Source organism: Equus przewalskii, chromosome 1 (genome assembly GCF_037783145.1).
Source record: "Equus przewalskii isolate Varuska chromosome 1, EquPr2, whole genome shotgun sequence".
In the NCBI taxonomy this organism is placed as follows: Eukaryota; Metazoa; Chordata; class Mammalia; order Perissodactyla; family Equidae; genus Equus; species Equus przewalskii.
Window position 1 is genome coordinate 184,796,238 of NC_091831.1, and position 20,177 is coordinate 184,816,414.

General features: G+C 45.8%; 1 protein-coding gene across 4 annotated transcripts in view; it reads left to right on the top strand.

The window, feature by feature from the left end:
* The window catches only part of GNG2 (G protein subunit gamma 2), a 97,419-nt gene extending 79,150 nt beyond the window's left edge, over positions 1 to 18,269 (top strand). For all 4 annotated transcript variants that reach the window (XM_070630399.1, XM_070630395.1, XM_070630405.1 and 1 more), the window contains one exon: positions 15,389 to 18,269. In XM_070630399.1, the coding sequence (XP_070486500.1) occupies positions 15,389 to 15,517 (129 nt within the window). In that variant the 3' untranslated portion in view covers positions 15,518 to 18,269. The remainder of the gene's footprint in view (positions 1 to 15,388) is intronic.
* Positions 18,270 to 20,177: the final 1,908 nt, after the last annotated feature.

Below are 20,177 nucleotides of genomic sequence, written 5' to 3' on the forward strand. Positions count from 1 at the left end.
GCTGCGTGAGAAACGGGCCAGGGAGACATGGTGCTGGTTCCAGGGAGGGGACATATGTCCTGGGGGTGGGACTTTTCAAGCATTATTCCAGCATTCAAACTGACGGTTTTAACATTTCTTCCCTAAAATGCTTGAGGTCGGTTTGTTAGGAAGAATGAGAGTCAATCTTCCTTATAGGCCAATTGGAAGTATTTTCAGGAATAATGAAATTGGCATAGTACGTCAAAACTCACAGAAGGAGGGGCTGTGTTCAAAGGGGGCCAGTCCTAATTCATTTGATTTGCTGAAAATAAAGCCAAAATTTTTTAATTGAACTTAAGCATACATTAATAATTGAGCATAAAACTTTATTTTTATGAGAGTTTATATAATTTTTAAAAATTCAATAAATATTTGAAAAGCACCAAGTAAATGCTTAGCCTTATGCATTGTACCTCAGAGGTACAGAAGGAACACTGTTAAACTGTGATAATTTGATATTCCTGGGAAATGAATTTTCCTGAATATCCTTTTCAGGCCAGGTGGGGGTCTCCCCTCTTAAAAATGTAACTATTTTGGACGACAATTTTGAATTTATTTATTTTTTTATTAAACAGAGTGAATTGAATATAATCTACTTTTTCTGATGACTGCTGTTCTGAAAATTAGTTATTCTATTTCCTTTTTAAAAAAATCCTATTGATATGTCCCATCAGTTTAATATCTCCTTGGAGGGGCAGGGAGGGGGAGACCACTTAGAGTCTTCACACATTATTTTACAAATAAAAAATAGTGGATATTTATCCACATAGTTATGCTCTCTCTAATAGCACAATCAAAGTTGGATCCTGGGTGGTCTTCACAACCACAGTGGAAGATCCTTTAGACTCACTTTGGCATCAGCAGTGATATGACACCACGGTGATGCGGGCATCATGGTGATGCAGGTGCCATGGTGATGGGGGCACCACGGTGATGTGGGCATCATGATGACGCAGGTGCCGTGATATTGGGGGCACCATGGTGATGTGGGCATCATGGTGACGCAGGTGCCATGGTGATGGGGGCACCATGGTGATGTGAGCATCATGGTGATGCAGGTGCCACGGTGATGGGGGCACCATGGTGATGTGGGCATCATGGTGATGCAGGTGCCATGGTGATGGGGGCACCATGGTGATGTGGGCATCATGGTGACGCAGGTGCCATGGTGATGGGGGCACCATGGTGATGTGGGCATCATGGTGACGCAGGTGCCATGGTGATGTGGGCATCATGGTGATGCAGGTGCCACGGTGATGGGGGCACCATGGTGATGTGAGCATCATGGTGATGCAGGTGCCACGGTGATGGGGGCACCATGGTGATGTGGGCATCATGGTGACGCAGGTGCCATGGTGATGTGGGCATCATGGTGATGCAGGTGCCATGGTGATGGGGGCACCATGGTGATGTGGGCATCATGGTGACGCAGGTGCCATGGTGATGGGGGCACCATGGTGATGTGGGCATCATGGTGACGCAGGTGCCATGGTGATGTGGGCATCATGGTGATGCAGGTGTCATGGTGATGAGTGCACCACAGTGATGTGGGCATCACGGTGATATGGGCACCACAGTGAAGGGAGTACCGTGGTGAATAGGCTCTTCTTCTCACATCTGTCAGGACATCTACCTGGAGTAAGTTCCTATTTTTTCAGAGCCTAAAATCACAGTCCGGTGGCCTTTACTGGGACTGTCTAGAGTTCCCTCCCCTGTCTCCCCACCTTTCAGCCCCAGTCTAGTTTGTGATGTTGCTGGATAGCTGGGTTTCAGCACTTGTCAATCTGGGATGATCCTTGCTCTCATCAAAAGAAATTCCTTCACTCGTGCATCAGCCCTCATTCTCCTAATCAAGGACACGCTGTGGCAGTTCACCCCACCACCTGCCCATCCTGAATCGTCACTTTGGTCCCTATTTCATCATTTCCATCAGCATATAGACATGGTGTTGTTTCTCCGTCTTAAATAAAAGGTAAATTTTTTCTCTTGAATCCCCACTTCCTCTTCCATCAATTGCCTCACTTGTTTGTGCTGGTTTGCAGCATAACTCCTTGAAAAAGTTGTCTATATTCACTGTCTCTAATTTCTTTTTATTTTGAAAAATTATTTTTACTCTGGAAATAATCTCAAAGGCATAGAAGAGTTTCAAGTACAGTGCAAAGAATTTTGTTTTTCCCTGAACCATTTGAGAATAAGTTGTCAACAGATGCCCCATCACCTCCAGATACTTTAGTGTGTATTTTCTACAAGGAAAACATCCCTCTCCGTAATCAGAATCAGGAAATTAACATCCGTACATTTCTGCCTTCTAGTCCTCAGGCCCCACTGAAGGATTGCAGGTCATCCCAAAAGTTTCCCTTTTAGCCAAAGGACCTGCCCAGAATCATGGGTTGCCTAACTCCTCAGACTACTTTGATTTTCATGACACTGACATTTTTAAAGATTACGGGTCATTTATCTTATAGAATGTCACTCAATTAGAGTTTGTCTGATATTTATTTATGATTTAATTCAGGCAACAAAACTTTGGCATTAATATCAGAACGGATGGGGTATTCGTCTCCTGCGTTCTGTCAGTGGCGCTTGATTTCAAGTTGTCTCTCACTGGGGATATTAACTTTGGTTACTTGATTAGGGTGGTATCTTCCAGGTTTCTCCATGTAAAGCTGTTCTTTTTCCCTTTGTAGCTGACAAATATTTGGAGTTTGGAGGAGCGAACTTGAGGCTATGTAACGATCCCATTCACATTGAAACATTCCATTTTTTAAATTTAATTATATTGAGATGGACTTGTGGTTTCCTCTTTTATTGTATTAGCTACAGTCTGCTACTATAACATTGATTTTTTTGTGTATAAATTAGCCTAGACTAAAAGACTGGCTACTGTGTCTTTGTGACATGTCTCCCTCATTCTTTGAGTACTTCCCTAGTTTTCGGCACAAAAAGATACTCTAGGGTCCTCTTGACATTTCCCTGGGCCTGGAGTCATCCTTTTCTCCAAAGAGCACTAGTTCCTTCGAGAATGGTATTTAGGAATCAAGATCTGGGTGCCAAGTGCTCATTGCTGAAGTGTTGTGGCTCCCAGGTCCTCTCAGTGGGCAGAGCTGGAGAATACACAGATGCGCGCACGCACACACTCTTTCACGTCTGCATGTCTCATCTGTATACACGTGTGGATGTAACCTGAGTTCCCTCTGACACGACCAGAGCCTGTCTGACACCACAGCCTTCCTCCCAGCTCTCCACTTTCTGCGTGTGTAACTCCCCTCAGTGACAGGGAAAAACCTGGCCACTCTCATCCTTTTCCGGTCCGCGCCCCATAGGGAACCTCGCTCCCATTGCACAACCTTTCCTCCCGACATGGGTGCCTCCACATGCCCCTGGGCCCCTGGGCTCCTCACCAGGCCTCACCCTGCTCCAGCTCTGACGTCCAGCTGTGGGCCCCTGGCCTGGTGTGGAAGCCTCCCACCAATGCCTTTAAGATGGAATTGTTCACGAAGGACAGGAGGCGGATTTGCTCCTAAACCCACTCGACTGCAGCTTCTCTGGTCAGGGTCACCGGGACTCCAGATGGCTACATCTGATGGTCAGTTCTGGTGTTCACCTTACTGACCTATCGTGGCGTTTGACATGGCCGATGATTCCTTGCTCCTTGAAGCACTTTCTTCTCTCAGCACTCAGCACTCCTCACTCCCTCAGGCTGCTCCTGGATTTCCTTCGCTGTTCCCTCTTAGGCTCCCCAGCTTCAGCATTGGAGATTCCAGGGTTCAGTCCTGTTCCTCTCTTCTCCGTCTGAAGGTACTCTCTTCGTGATCTTGCTAGCTCCCCAGGCTTCACGTACCATCTGTGTGGCCTCAATTCCCAGATTTATAGCTCAGTCTAGATCTCGCTCCCCAACTCCAGCACTGTACCTCTCACCAACAGACGTTTCAGTGTCAACCTGACTAAAACTGAACTCCTGATCTTGCCCCAAAAAGCTTTACTTCCTGCAGCCTTCACCAGCTGAGATGATGGCAACTCCATCTTTCCATTTGCTCAGTGCAGAAACGTAAAATTATCCTGAATTCTTCTTTTTTATTCACACCCTCCGTCAGAGTCCTCATGATCCTACGTTTGAATGCTGTCTATCCAGAATTACACCACTTCACACCACGTCTGCTGCTCTTACCCTGATCTGAGCCCCTGTCACTCCTCACGTGGGTCAAAGTGTCTCCAGTAGTCGAGGTCTGTTCTCCACGTAGCATCCAGAGCGCGCCTTTAAAATATGTCAGTGGCTCCCCGTTTCTCTTACTGTAACCTTCATTCTCTAAGTTTTTACCCAAAGACTGATTACCTTCTCAATTAAGCCTAACCATTGCGACCTGTTCCCCCCACACACTCTCAATCCTTGCTCTACTTCTCATTTTCTTATAAAACTTGCTACCGCCCAACATTCTCTGTAACTACCCATTATGTTTCATGTTCTGTTCTCTCCATGCTCCCACTCAAATACTGTTCCAGCAACATGATCACACTGTGTGTTGGTGTAGTGGATTCTTGTTTCTGCATTTGGGGCTTGTGGAGTTACTTGAACCTGTGGGTTTATGGTTTTCATCAAATTTGGAAATTTTGAGCCACCATGTCTTTAAATATTCTCTCTTTCCTGTGCTTTCCTCCAGAGACCCCAGTTGTGTGCACATTCGGTCAGGCAGCTTGTCTCCCGGCTGTGCTCCGGGCACTCTTTCAGTCTGTTTTCTCTCTGTGCTTCACTTCAGAGAGGTCCCATTGCTGCCTTCAAGTTCACTAATCTTTTCTTCTGCAGTGTCTAATCTGGTGCTAATTCCATCTGATGTCATTTTCATCTCCAAAGATTTGATTTGGGTCTTTTTAATATCATCCATGCCTCTTTTCTTTGTGTTTTCCTTTCCTCTATCTTCTTGATTATATGGACAATATTTGTAATAGCTGATTTAACAGCATCCTTGTCTACCAATTTTATCTTCTCTGTCAATTTTGGGTCTTTTTCTTTGGATTAACTTTTCTTTTCATTATGGGAGAGATTTTTTCCTACTTATTTGCATGCCTGGATTTTTTTTTATTGTATTCTAGACATTGTGAATTTTATTTTGTGGCATACTGGACTTTTTTATATTCCTTTAAATCTTTTGGGGTTTTGTTCTGTGGTGCAATTAAGTTACTTGGAAACATTTTGATCTATTCGAGGCTTACTTTTAAACCTTGATAGGCAGGTCCACAGCAGCCTTTAACTAAGTCTATTTGGCACCACTGCTGAAGCCGTACCATTTTTAGGACTCTCCTCAATCCCCATGTGTAATGAGGTCTTTCTACTGTGGCCAGTGGAGGCAATATTCCAGCCTCGTGTGATCTCCAGGGATGTTTCTCCTGATCCTTTCTGACGTTCTGTACACAGCCTCAGGTAGTTTTCTCCCTCACCTGTGCTGAGCAGTATTCAGCTGAGACTCAAAGGGAATCCTCTGGAGGCCTCAGAGCTCGCTTGCTCTGCATGTGGGCAGCTCTTTCTTCTCTGCTACTCTCTCCTCAACTCGTGGAGGTTCCTCAACTCCGTTTGGGGGTCCCCTCCCTGTGCCCTGGCCTAGAAACCCTCGTCAAGCTGTAAGCTGGGCAATCGTGGGACTCGTCCTGTCTCCCTTCTCTCAGGGGTCACTGTCCTGTGCTGCCTGCTGTCTAACATTTAAAAACCATTTGTTCGTACATTTTTTCCAGCTTTTAAGTTAAAGCAGGAGGGTTTAATTGCTCCCTGTTCCTCCATCATAGTCAGAATTGGAAGTCTAGAATACTAAATAAGTTCCACAGGACAGGAAGCTTTGTGTCTCTTGTCCCCTGACTGTTCCATGCCTGTGCCTGGCATATGAGGCACTCATTAAATATTAGTTGAATGGAATATTTGTTGAATAAGATTATGTTTGAGAACTGCTTATTTGAGTGTCTGCTCTGTGCCGGGTGCTGACTATACCGTGGTGAATAAAGCAGAAAGGATTCCTGCCTTCAGAGAACCTGGGGCCTAAAGGGAAACCTCAAACAGCACATAAACAAGCAATGTTGTAATTACAGATTGTGGTAAGTGTTCTTCTGTGAAGGAAAAGAGTGCAGTGCTCTGAGAGAGAATAAGGAGGAAAGTCATTATGGGGTGGAGCAGTCGGTAAGGACCCGGCCCAGTGGCAAGATTCCAGCCGATTCCTGAAGGCAGAGAAGCAGCCAGCCTGTCGAGGAGGAGAATGCCCCAGGGAACTGTACGTGTGATGCTCCAAGGCAGAAAGGAACGTGGGGCTTTCACAAAATTAGGGGAGACTGTGTGGGGAGGGAGGGGTGCCACAACGTGACGTCAGAGAGGCGGGCGGGCCCCACAGGCTGGTCTATGATGTTTCGCTTCTACGAGGCACAATGGGAAGCTGTTGAAAGTTTTAAGTAGGGGAGTGATATGAGCCAATTTATATTTTAGAAACGTCTTTCTAGCTGCAGTCAAGAGAACGCTACTCCTGGCACAGTCGTGAACGTCGGGAAGGCATTTGGAACTGAGGTTCTTACATTTTGTGGCCTAGATCCATTTGGCTGTCTGCTGAAGCATATGCTCCCCTTCTCAGAGTAATGTTGTTAAACTGCAAAGGAAACTAACTATACCGAAATGTAGTTCTTCAGAATATTTTTTAGAAAAAGATTTGTGATACAGTTATATACATACTTCTTTATTAAGTGATTATGTAAAATCTAATAATAAGTCTGTAATTATAAAGCAAATGAACATAAATGAAACACTGATATGTCTGCAATAACTGTAATGTGGTAGAAAATATCTGATTTCTATTGGTGACTAAGTCACAGAAACTGCTGATGCCACTGGGTGTGTTGTCAGTGTCTATAATGGAAAGAAATGCTAAATTTCCATTTGAGATTAGTGAAAATGAAGATGTAATTGTTTTTATCGTTGAAGTTCACAGGCCATGCCCTGAATTCTATCCATGGACACTGTCTTAGTCCATTTGCACGGCTATAACGGAATATCATATAGTAGGTGGCTTATAAACAACAGAAACTTATTTCTCACAGTTCTGGAGGCTGGAAGTCCAGGATCAAGGCCCTGGCAGATGCGGTGTCATCCTTGGTCATAGGAGGCCATCTTCTCGCTGTGTCTTCAGATGGTGGAAGGGGCGAGGGAGCTCTCTGGGGCCTAGTAGTCTAGTGGTTAGGATTCGATGCTCTCTCTGCTGAAGCCTGGGTTCACGTCCTGCTCAGGGAACCACACCACCTTGTCTGCCAGTTGTCACGCTGTGGCGTCTCTGTGTCACTGTGAAGCTGGAGGCTGTGCCACCAGCATTTCAAATACCAGCAGGGCCATCCATGGTCGACAGGTTTCAGTGGAGCTTCCAGACTAAGACAGACTAGGAAGAAGGACCTGGCCACCCACTTCTGAAAAAGACTGGCCGTGAAAAGCCTATGAACAGCAGTGAATGATTGCCTGATACAGCGCTGGAAGGCGAGAGGATGGAGCAAAGAGACCAGACAGGGTTCCCCTCTGATGTCCACAGGGGCACTAGGAATCAGAATTTACTTGATAGCACCATCAACAACAACAAAATCCCCTTCATGAGGGCTCCACCCTCACGACATACTCGCCTCCAAAGGCCCCCGCTCCACACGTCATCATGCTGGGAACTGGGCGTCCACATGCGAATTTGAGGCGGACGCAAACATTCAGTCTGTAGCAATCCCCGGGGAATTTTTATTTAATGGGTCATGTCAGTAATCGCGGAGAAAGAAGCTGGAGGCTTGAACTGGGGTAGTCGCAATGGAGGTGACAACAAGGGGCCGAATCTGAGATATTTTTGGAGGCAGAATCAATAGGACAGAAAATAGAGAAATTGCCGGAATTATTGGGGAAATCTTCCTGGAAGAGCTAGGCCTAAGGATGTGAAATGTAAGAGAAGCCGTGAGCACAATGTCAACAGGGGCAGCAAGAAGGCAAGATTCTCCAGGCAGGCTATTGCTGTGACTCATTGTAAGGAAGGGACAAGGATGGCACTATGGGTGAGAAAGGAAGAGCGTTCATAAAGATTAAGTCAGGAAGCCTGAGACTCACAACTCGGCCACTCACGAGCTGTGAGACCCAGGGCAAAAGCTTACGGAATGAAGCCTCAGCTTCACGTAGTGAAGATGAGGATAATAACAGCTTGTGGTCCAAAGTGTTGTTACAAGGATTAAATAAGATAGTGTGTGTAAAGTGGTTATCGCAGTTCTGACACGTGGCCAGGGCAGGCAGAGAAATATTAGCAATTATTCTAATTGCTGCTGGGATCCCGGCATTGTGTTGGACCATCGGCCACAGGCGATTGTAATCTGGTTGAGGAAACAAGATAAAACACATAATATATTTTGAGAAGGAAACTGTTCAGAATCGAGGGTTCAATTATAAGGTATGGGCAACTCTAAGCTATTAAATTTCCCCCAGTATAGTGCTTTCTGTATCATAAAAAGATTTTGAAAATCCCTTCCAGACATTTGTGTGGGAGCATTGCGAATGAGCAGAGATGGCGCTGGGTCTCTTCTTAACAAGTGGGTTTTAGATGTTGTTGCTGTCCAGCCTCTGCTGCTTACAGCTAAGCTCCTGTTTGGTTTAGTAATGACTATGGCTCAAACAAATAAAAGGCACCAAACAAAAAAGTAATCAAGATTCTGAAAGTCTGTCCTTTGTTTTCATTTAGAGGAGCTGAGATAAGGACAGGCTGTCTCCTTTCGTTCTGTCACAGTAGCGTTTCATAATGACGCACAGAGAATCTCAGTCAACCTTTGGAACCAGCCCTGCACTTGAGTAGTTTATATGGAGACAGCTGTGGCTTAATGGCAGAACATTAGGGCTCAAGTTTTTATCCTGCGGTGTGCTTTGCTGTATGACATTGAACAATTCATGCAATGTGCTGAGCTGTGTTTTCATCAATAAAAGGAGTAGTTGCCTCAAGATTATCATGTAGATCGAAAGAGAAAACTTAACTCAATGTCTGAAACAATATAGGAACACAATAAAAGTATTTTATAGGCAATGTAATGCCTATGAAAGAGTGAGACTTTAAGCCAAAAACTGTAACAAGAGACAAAGAAGGTCTTTATATAACGATGGAGTTAATCCACCAAGAGCATATAACAATCATAAATACATGTGCACCCAACATCTAAGCACCTAAATACGTTAAGCAACACTAATATGTCTGAAAGGAGAAATAGACAACAATACAATAATAGCAGGGGACTTCAACACCCCACTTTCAACAATGAATTGATCACTCAGGCAGAAGATCAGTGAGGAAACATCAGACTTGAACCACGCGTTAGACCAAATGGACCTGATGCACGTGCATAGAGCACTCCAGCCAACAGCAACAGAACATACACTCTTCTCAAGTGCACACAGAACACTCTCCCGGATGGGTCACAAAACAAGTCTTAGCAAATTTAAGAAGGTTGAAATCATACCAAGACTCTTTTCCAACCAAAATGGTATAAAACTAGAAATCAATAACAGGAGGAAAAATGGAAAATTCAGAAATATGCGGAAATTAAAAAATGCACTCCTGAGCACCAGCCAGTGGATCAAAGAGGAAATCAAAAGTGAAATCAAAAAATATCTTGAAACAAACTACACACAAAAAAAGGAAACACAACATACCAAAACTTACGGGATGCAGCAAGAGCAGTTCTAAAAGGGAAGTTTACAGTGATAAACACTGGTAGCAAAAAAACAGAAAGATCTCAAACAACCTAACTTTATACCTCAAGGAACTAGGAAAATAACAAATTAAGCACAAAATTAGCAGAACGAAGGAAATAACAAAGATAAGAGCAAAAGCAAATGAAATAGAGACCAGAAAAACAATAGAAAAGATCAACAAAACTAAGCTGATCTTTTACAAAGATAAGCAAAATTGACACACCTTTGCCTTGACTAAGAAAAAAAGAGAGAAGACTCAAATAAGTAAAATCAGAAGCGAAAGAAGAGATGTCACAACTGATACCACAGAGATACAAAGGGTCATAAGAGACTTCTATGAACAATTATATGCCAACAAAGTGGATAACCCAAAAGGAATGGATAAATTCCTAGAAACATAAAAACTTACCAAGACTGAATTATGAAGAAATAGAAAATCTGAACAGATCAATTACTAGTAAGGAGATTGATCAGTAATCAAAAACCTCTCAACAAAGAAAATTCCAGGACCACACAGCTTCACCTGTGAATTTTACGAAACATTTAAAGTATTAATGCCAATCCTTCTCGAACTCTACCAAAAACTTGAAGAGGAGGGAACACTCCCAAACTTATTTTGCAAGACCAGCATTACCCTGATACCAAAGCCACATAAGGACACTACAAGAAAAGAAAACTACAGGCTAATATCCCTGATGAATACAGATGCAAAAATTCTCAATAAAATATTAGCAAACTGAATTTAGCTCACGTTAAATGATCAGACACCACAATCAAGTGAGGTTATCCCCGGGATGCAAGCACGGTGCAGTGGACACAAATCAATAGGCGTGATGTTAGTAGACCTAACCTCTACATTAGTGTCTTCACGTTCGTAGAGTGAAAGGTAAAGATCGTGTGATCATCTCAATAGATGCAGAAAAAGCATTTAACAAAATACAACATCCTCTCATGAAAAACCTCTCAACAAATTGGGTATAGAAAGGAATGTACCTCAACGTAATAAAGGTCATATATGACAAGCCAACAGCTAACATCATACTCAATGGTGAAAGATTGAAAGCTTTCAATGTAAGATCAGAAACGAGACAGGGTGCCCACTGTCATCACTCCTATTCAACATAGTCCTGGAAGTCCTGGCCAGAGGGATCAGACAAAAAAAGGAAATAAAAAGTGTCCAAATCAGAAAGGGCAAAGTAAAATTGTCTTTGTTTGCAGCTGATGTGATCTTATAGGTAGAAAATCCTAAAAATTTTAAAACCACCAAAAAAATGTTATAACAAATCAACAAATTCAGTAAAGTAGAAGGAACCAAAATCAACATACAAAAATCAGTTGTGTTTCTATATACTAACAACGAAATTGCTGAAAAAGAAATGAAGAAGATCTCATTCACAACAGCATCATAAAAAATAAAATACTTAGGAATAAACTTACCTAAGGAGGTAAAAGATCTGTACACTAAAAATTATAAGACTTTGGTGAAAGAAATTGAAGAAGACATAAAGAAATGGAAAGATATCCTCTGTTCCTAGGTCAGAAGAATTAATATTGTTAAAATGCCCATACTACCCAAAGCCATCTATAGATTCAGTGCAATCCTTATCAAAATTCCAATGGCATTTTTCACATAAATAGTAAAAACAATCATAAAATTCATATGGAACCACAAAAGACCTTGAAGAGCCAAAGCAATCCTGAGAAAGAAGAACAAAGCTGGAGGCATCACATTTCCTAATTTCAACCTACATTACAAAGTAGTAATCAAAACAATATGGCATAAAAATAGACACATGAAACAATGGAACACAATCAAGAGCCCAGAAATAAACCTTAGCATATGCTGTCAACTAATGTTTGACCAGAGAGCCAGAATACTCAATGGGGAAAGGATAGTCTCTTCGATAAATAGTGTTGAGGAAACTGAATCATCACATGCGGAAGAATGAAATTGGAGCCCTATCTTACACCACACACAAATATTAACTTGAAATGGATCAAAGGCTTAAATGTAAGAGCTGAAACTGTAAAACTCCTAAAAGAACACATAGGCAGTAAGCCCCTTGACACTGGTCTTGGCAATGATTTCCTGGATATGACACCAAAGCACATGCAACAAAAGCAGAAATAAATAAATGGGACTACATCAAACTAAAAAGCTCTGCACAGCAAAGGAAACAACAAAACGATAAGGCAACCTGTGAAATGGGAGAAAATATTTGCAAATTATATAGCTGATAAGGAGTCAATATCCAAAAAATATAAAGAAGTCATACAACTCAATAGCAAAAACAAACAATTCATTAAAAAATGGGGAGAGGAACTAAATAGACATTTTTCCAAAGAAGACATAAAAATGAGCAGGAGATACATGAAAAGATGCTCAAGATCACTAATCAGGGAAATGAAAACTAAAACCTCAATGAGATATCGCTCCACACTTGTTAGGATGACTATTACCAAAAAGATAAGAAATAAGTCTTGGCGAGGATGTGGAGAAAAGGGAACCCTTATGCACTGCTGATGGGAATATAAATTGGTGCAGCCACTACAGAAAATAGTGTGGAAGTTCCTCAAAAAATTAAAAATAGAACTACTGTGTAATCCAGCAATTCCACTTCTGGCTATAGGTCCAAAGGAAATGAAATCAAGATCTTGAAGAGATATCTGCACCCCCATATTCACTGCAGCATTATTCACAACAGCCAAGACATGGAAACAACCTAAGCATCCGTCTATGGACGAATGGATAAAGAAGATGTGGTCTGTATTCACAATGGAATATTATTCAGCCGTGAGAAAGAAAGAAGTCTCGTCATCTGCAACAACATGGATGGACTTTGGAGGCATTATGCTAAGTGAGATATGTCAAACAGAGAAAGGCAAACACTGTATGATCCCATTTATGTGTGGAATCTAAAAAAGCCAAGCTCATGAAAACAGAGACTAGAATGGTGGTTGCCAGGGGCTGGGGGCGAGGATATGGGGAGATGTTGGTCAAAGGGGACAAACTTCCAGTTATAAGTTGCATAAATTCTGGCGATCTAACCTACAGCAATGTGACTGTAGTTCATAACACAGTGTGATATACTTGAAAGTTGCTAGGAGTCGATCTTAAACGTTCTCATCACACACACAAAGGTCATTGAAGTGACAGAGGTGTTAACTAATCCTACTGTGGGAATCATTTCATAATATAGAAGTATATCAAGTCATTATGTTTTATACCTTAAACTCACACGATGTTATATGTCAATTATATTGCAATAAAACTGGAAAAATATAAGATAAATAAAAAATGATTTACAATTCAAAAAAAAATGAGACTGACTTTTACACAAATATACTATACTGGGTTTAGTAGTGTCCCCTAAAATTCATGCCCACCTGGAACCTTAGAATGTGATCCTATTTGGAAGTAGGGAATTTGCAGATGTAATCAAATGACGATGAGGTCATCCTAGATTAGGGCGGGCCCTAATCCAGTGAGCGTAGGCAGGAAATGTGGACATAGGCCAAGAGGAGGAGGCCTGAGGTCGGAGGGATGCATCCACAAGCCCAGGGACACGAGGACCGCCAGCTCCAGGCTCTAGTTGAGAAGCGTGGAGCGGGTTCTCCTCAGAACCTCCAGGAGCAGCCAGCCCTGCCCACACCTTGTTCTGACTATCTAGCCTCTGGCTCTGACTGTGAGAGAATGCACGTCTTGTTTTACACCCCCTCGTGTGTGGCAATTGTTAAGGCACACAGAGGAGACCAACAAACCAACCCCAGACCTCTTCCTATCGGTCAAGGGAGCCCGGGTTCGCTGCAGTAACAAAAGGTCCTCCCCCCATTCTTATGGTCTTATGACAACAAGGGTATGCTCCTCACTCCCCCGCGTGCCCATCACAGATTAGCTGCCCCTCCGCACCATGTCTCCTTCGTCAGGGACCCTGCAGACTGCAGCCTCTGTCTGGAATAGTGACTATCTGGTCTGTGGCTAAGGAACAGAGAGTCCAAGAATTCAAAGATTTGTGGGATTAGAATTGATTCTCATTTCCAATCAGTAAACCATAAAATTAAGTGACAAAGTTCTGATCAACTCAGTCCTGGGCAGGGAACAAATCAAGAGCATGGCCACGGTGCTTTCGTTAAATCCTCCGCATCAGTTAAGGTGGCCCCAGTCAATTATTCCAGCTGGACGAGGAGGCAGAGAGAAAAGAGCTGTGCGTCGGCCCCTGAAGCTTCTGCCCCCAAGTGCCCCCATCCCTCTGCTCACATAGTGGCCGGAGCGAGTCTGACGTGACGGCGCGGTGGGTGTGACCCGCTGCGGGGACGGTGGAGGTCTGTTTAGCAACCATACACCTGGCCCGTTCACAGCGAGGTGCTCTTTCGGGAGTCGCTCTGAGAGGCTGTCGTGGTGCAGTGATGTTGAAAAGTCTGTGGAGAGCTCTCCAGGGCAAGGGCACTGTGTCATGTGAGGACTGACCCCAAATGGCAGTCCCCAGGCAGATCACCCACCCAGTCCCCAGAGGTAGTTACAAATGATTTTTAGTTCATTTTCCAAAATTAAATCCACCCTCAAATGGTGAAAATTGGCCACCGCTGAGGCTGGTCAAAGGGAGGCACTCCAGGTGACTCCCAGCGAGGGGGTACAGAAATGTCGTGAGAAACGGCAGCATCCCTGAAATCGCTGGCCAGCCTCCCCGTGGGCCTCCTGAAAGGGCACAATGCTCAGCTGAAGCAATACATACGAGAAATCATAATACAACGTGTAATGATATTTGAATACATGAAATATAAAGCTATGCATGTATGTGTGTGTGTATAGCATCCCCTGATGTGTTGGTTACAAAGGAAGTCGACATAGTGTCAGGCTCCCCAGCACAGGTCCTGAAACAGAGGCACGAGGACAGAAGGCAAATGGCCTGTGTGGGAGCTTCCCGTGTGCCAGGCACCAATGGGGATGTGGGTTATCTCACCTAATCTCTGCAGCCAGGGCTGGGACCAGGGTGAGGCAAGTGACCACTGAGGGGCCCAGAACATGAGGAGACAGATGCCGGGTGGGCTGTGTGACCCTGACTGCCGCCTCCTTCAGTTCTGTGTCCTGAGTGCCACGGCCACTCAGCCTAGTCTCGGACCTGCTTGCAACAGCCCTGTGAGGCCGAGACCGTCAGCTCCCTCCACTGCAGAAGAGGAGACAGAGGCATAAGGGGGTTAGTAAGCAAGTAAGCAGAAAGTGGGGAGCAAGGACCGGGACACGGGCAGGAAGTGGGGAGCAAGGATCTGGATACGGGCAGGAAGTGGGGAGCAAGGATCTGGACACGGGCAGGAAGTGGGGAGCAAGGATCTGGACACGGGCAGGAAGTGGGGAGCAAGGATCTGGACACGGGCAGGAAGTGGGGAGCAAGGACCTGGACACGGGCAGGAGTGGGGAGCAGGACCTGGACACGGGCAGGAAGTGGGGAGCAAGGATCTGGATACGGGCAGGAAGTGGGGAGCAGGACCTGGATGCGGGCAGGAAGTGGGGAGCAAGGATCTGGACACGGGCAGGAAGTGGGGAGCAAGGATCTGGATACGGGCCGTTGGACACCCGAGCCTGGGCCCTGGCTGGCTGCACCTGCCTCCATGCCCCGTCTGAAGCTTCGGTGCTTTTCTCTTCCTTTCCAGGTGTCCAAGGCAGCTGCAGACCTGATGGCCTACTGTGAGGCACATGCCAAGGAAGATCCCCTCCTGACCCCCGTTCCGGCTTCAGAGAACCCGTTTAGGGAGAAGAAGTTTTTCTGCGCTATCCTTTAAGTCCTCACTGGGGTGTGACGAGCGCAGGGCTCCCGGGACACTGGTGTAGAGTTTTTAGCCCCGTGGGCGCCTTTCTCGTCCACGGCATTTAGAGAGGGAGAAGAACCATCCTGGCAACTCCAGGCCTGCATGTTTAAGGAACCGGTCCCCTTTGTGAGAGTGAAAGCTGACCCGCGTCCCGAGTTAAGAGAGCTGGCGTCCGCAGAGCTGCCTGGAGGAGGGAACATGTAAAGATAAAATCCGTGTCGTTTCTTTTCTGCTATCCCTCCCCAAACCTTATGTTTCTGCTTCATATTTAAAAAATTAAAATTAAAGCAGACAGCTGTGCCGAGCTCAGATACGTGTGACCTTTTTGGGGTGAACCTCGCCTTTAGAGTTACCTGGATGAGCTGAGTCATCCACTGTGGCCGCGGCCCATTCAATGGCGTTGATGTTTAGTCCCTGTGTCTTTCTTTCCTTTCTCCTCCCCCGTTAGAATAGCACAGAGATAAGGCTGGACTCGCCTGGGGGACTGAACCCCAGGATGAGCACCCCAAGTGTCGAGCGAGATGTCCCCAAGCTCTGTCCTCGTGGGAACAGCAGAGCCAGCGCCAGCTGTCTGTGTCCTTGTCACTGTCCCTAACGTTTGTACAGTAGCTTCGACCCTGCAAGTAAGAGTGAACCGTGTGTTGTGATGGTGCTTTCATATCCGTGTGACAATTTGGGTAATACTGCATGAAAATGTCCCTGTGTTACATCCATTCAGAGGTTTTGCTGTTTTACCATGAAGTTTGGAAAAGGAATGAGAGAGAAAAGAAGCTGGGGAGGAAAAGCCCAGTGTCTTGACCACTGAGATTCCTTCAGAGCCTTAGCAGTGCCGGAACACGTCCTCGTGACAGCGCGTCAGTGCCTCCTGACGTGTTTCCAGACTCCAGAGCACGTGGTTCCATCCAGGATCGGGCAGCACAGGTGCCCAGCAGGAGGGCGAGGGTATACCATGAGCTGGGGTGCTTGTCAGAGCAGAGCAAGCTCCCTTCCCTGAATCGCACGACTTCGAGGTTGTAAGAACGCTCTCTCTGCTCCTCTCGACAGGAAAGCGTGGCCCTCTTTTGCTCCAGTATCGGAGAAATCAGGCCGTGGCTCCCGAGAAGACCCCTCTCAGGAGCCCGTGGTTCGCCTGCCGGCAGGGGTGGCCCCCAGCTCCACAGGCGGGCTCTGGCCCTGCCACTGAGGGGTCTTCATTCTTCACTCGCCACATTTTCAATAGAACCTTCTCTCGGTTTTTGTCCCACCTGTTTATCGGAGTCTCTCAGCCTTTGTTTGCGCCTTCCTTGCCGAGAGCTGTCTCCTCCTTGAGACGATGCTGGAGTGATTTTTCGTCACAGCTCCGGCCTCCATGAGTGACTGGAGGCCTGGAAGCCTTTATCCCTTTTTCTGTGTCATTCCAGGCAAAAGAGGGCTTCTCTTACACCTTGTTGGCTTTGAAACCCCAAAGGACCATTTCCAAACTAATTTTGTTCTCTTTCCATTCTCTTCCTCCTGTTAAAAAAAAAAAGGAATGGAGATGCAGGAAAAGAGAAGGTAGAAAGACTTAACGTGCCCAGGAAACAGGCTTGATAAACATTCCCTCAGCTCCTTTTACGGGCACAACGGTAAAAGAATAAATACATCCAATTAAAGCTCCCGCCCGGGCGGAAAGAAGCGAGGGCCATGTGGTTGGAGAGATGTGTGGGTGCATCTCGTGCAGCCACACTTCTGCACCAGACACTGCCCAGACACTGCAATTCTGTCACAGCTGCCACTGACAAGGATTCAGAGGGAAACACGCTGGCAGAATGTTTGTTAAGCTAGAATGTTGCACCACTGGCTTAGTGACCCTGTGGAATAAGCTACAACTGTGTCACGTTCTAAAAATGAGCCGAGATACGGTTGAACATGCGGTCACCTACAACAGCTGGGAGAGGAGCCCTCTTAGGTCTTTCTTTTTAAGACCTGATGATTTTCATAATCCCCACCAATTTCATGTCCTACAGGATGGAATTATAACACCAGAGTCTTTGTACGAGTTTTGGCTTCTGGTAGTTCTACTTGTTAAGGAGAAAAACAATCTTTTTATTACTTATACCTCTAAAGTTTTAATTCTTTCAGGAACTCAACAATCCTTTTTACCAGGATAACTAACGGAAAACTTAGCTTAATTATTCCCGGCCCTAATCTGTGTATTTAATGTATTGAATAGTAATGAAAATCTACCATGGAATTAGACAGTAACAATAACCCTCAGATTTAGGGGGAAAAAAATCTTGCATTGTCCTCAATATTGACTCTGATTTCTTTCTTTCTTTTTTCAACTTTAGACCAAGTACTATTTAATTTAAGTCAGAAATTGCAAACAAGTCCTTTGAAATGAGGCTCATTTTGCTGATAACATTTGAGGGAGATTGCTTACCAAAGAAGAGGGAAAACCATTTGTCCATGTCCTCATTTCCACAGAGGGAATCGCAAGACATTGAGCACACTGGTTCAGGGGGTTTTCTACTTTTTCTCTTTTTTAATATTGCCTTTAGCTGCTCCTGGCGATGCTGAATTATTACATACATTAATGTTTTCCCAGCCCCAAATTGTTCATTTTTCCTATATAAGATCTGTGGGCGTGTCTTTCAAAGAGAGGGAAGCACAGAAATGTTAAAGCAGGAAAACCTGAATGTGATGTGCACATTTTCATCCGACAAGGACAATGTGTTCGTTTTAATAAATGGAATTTTCAGATTCATTTCACGTGCAGTCGATTTTATTGCAAAGGCCTGTGGACAATCTCGCCCGTCGATTCCATGGTGAACTTGTGTGGTTAATAAGGATGATGACACATAACATGTTGGGTTGGGCAACAGGGATCCATGGATTTTCTTTGGGGTTTTGTTAGTAGAGATACCCTAAGGAAGGAAGACCTCCGTGAGACTCTTGAAAAACCTTTGTCCCTAGGTCGCTACATCTCAGGCCCAGTGCTTGGGATGAGGATGGGGGAGGGGAGGAGTCAGGCTCCAGTCGCTGGACATGAGGACAGGGGAGCTGCATTTAGCTCTGAAGCACTGTGGGTGCACCACACTGGGATTCTTCCTTTACAAAAAATAAAAAGAAGACACAGTGCTGTCCTCCACCAGCTGGTCATGATTAAAAGGGGCTACTGGAGGGGCCAGCCCCGGGCATAGTGGTTAAGTTTGTCCGCTCTACTTTGGCAGCCCAGGGTTCACGGGTTCAGATCCTGGGCGTGGACATACACACTGCTCATCCAGCAGAGGAAGATTGGCAACACATGTTAGCTCAGGGCCAATCTTCCTCAGCAAAAAAAAAAAAAAAAAAAAGGGACTACTGGAGAAGATAAATGGTTAGAACTCTAGATTCAGCAGTTCCTCAGAGACATTCTGAATCAAGAAACTCTTCTGTCTGTCCCTCAGAATGTGCCACGGGCAGCGACCCTGTTCATAGAGAAGGAGGCACTGGACCTCCTGGGACTCATGCCTTAAACCTCCGAGGAAGGGGCCCCTGGAGCTTGTGCATTTGTCCACGTACATCTCTGTTCCTCAGACTGTGGTCCATGGGCCACCTGCTCCAGAATCTGCTGGGATGCACCAGCCCCCACCCCAGAACTACTGCAGTGGCACTGGAGTACATGCGCTCCGTTGCGTGCCGCCACCCGAGGACCACTCATTTAAGCACTTACAACACGCGGCTTTCCACAACGCCACGGAAAGGCACAGCCCGGTGTGAACACACTCGCTCTCAGCAGCAGCAGCGGGACGTGGCTGCCCAGGCGTGAGCGTCCCCCGTGGGCGAGGATGGAGCAGCTCCTGACCGAGACGCTGAGCAGGAGGTGGGGTTGACGCTGCTCCTGTTCTCTGAGTCCCGCGGGAGCACAGCCTCCGGCTCTGGCTCCTTAATGAGCTGGTTGCATTTTAGCCTCACGATGATGACGTGGGAATTGGAGCTGGGTCAGCTCCAATCCACAAACTGCAAATAACCTGCCAAGGGGACTCCCTTTCCCTTCGGTTCTGACCCAAATCTACCTCCTCTTCTCTTTAGCACCGGGAGGCACAGGCAGGATTTATTTTTATGAAGGGGGTCACGGGCTCCTGGCCTCTCCTCAGGAAGAGCGCCTGCCGTTTCTCCGCGTCCATCGGAGGAGAAGCTGGCAGCGGTGCACCCCCAAGGTGACAAGGATGGTGCCCGGTGACCTCGGTCCCCGCCACACACAGAGCGTGGAATGTGAGCGACAGCACGAGATGAGGCCCTGAGCCCCCGTGTGACCTTGCAGGTCCTTGAATCTCTTGGTGGGTCACAAATGGGACAGGAATCCCTGATTCTTTTGTTTACACAGTCGTCAAACCAATGGCATCGGGCAGGTTGGGGGCCCCGGGGAGGACGGAGGTCAGCAGTCCCTGGACGCAGCTCACGCAACTTTGAGGGAGGCGACGTTGAGACGGTCCCTTCTCACCTCCACTCACGTCCTGCCCTCCCTGCCCCACGGCCCCTGTCAGACTCTCGGTGCCTCGGGTCTGCCACACGGCTGCCACACGGCTGGCATGGGCCTCTACTCTCTGCTACCCACTCACCCTGCGTCCTCCTTAACCAGGAATAACCAGGACTCAGTAATCCTTCACGAATCCCAGCTGCCAGCTGAAGA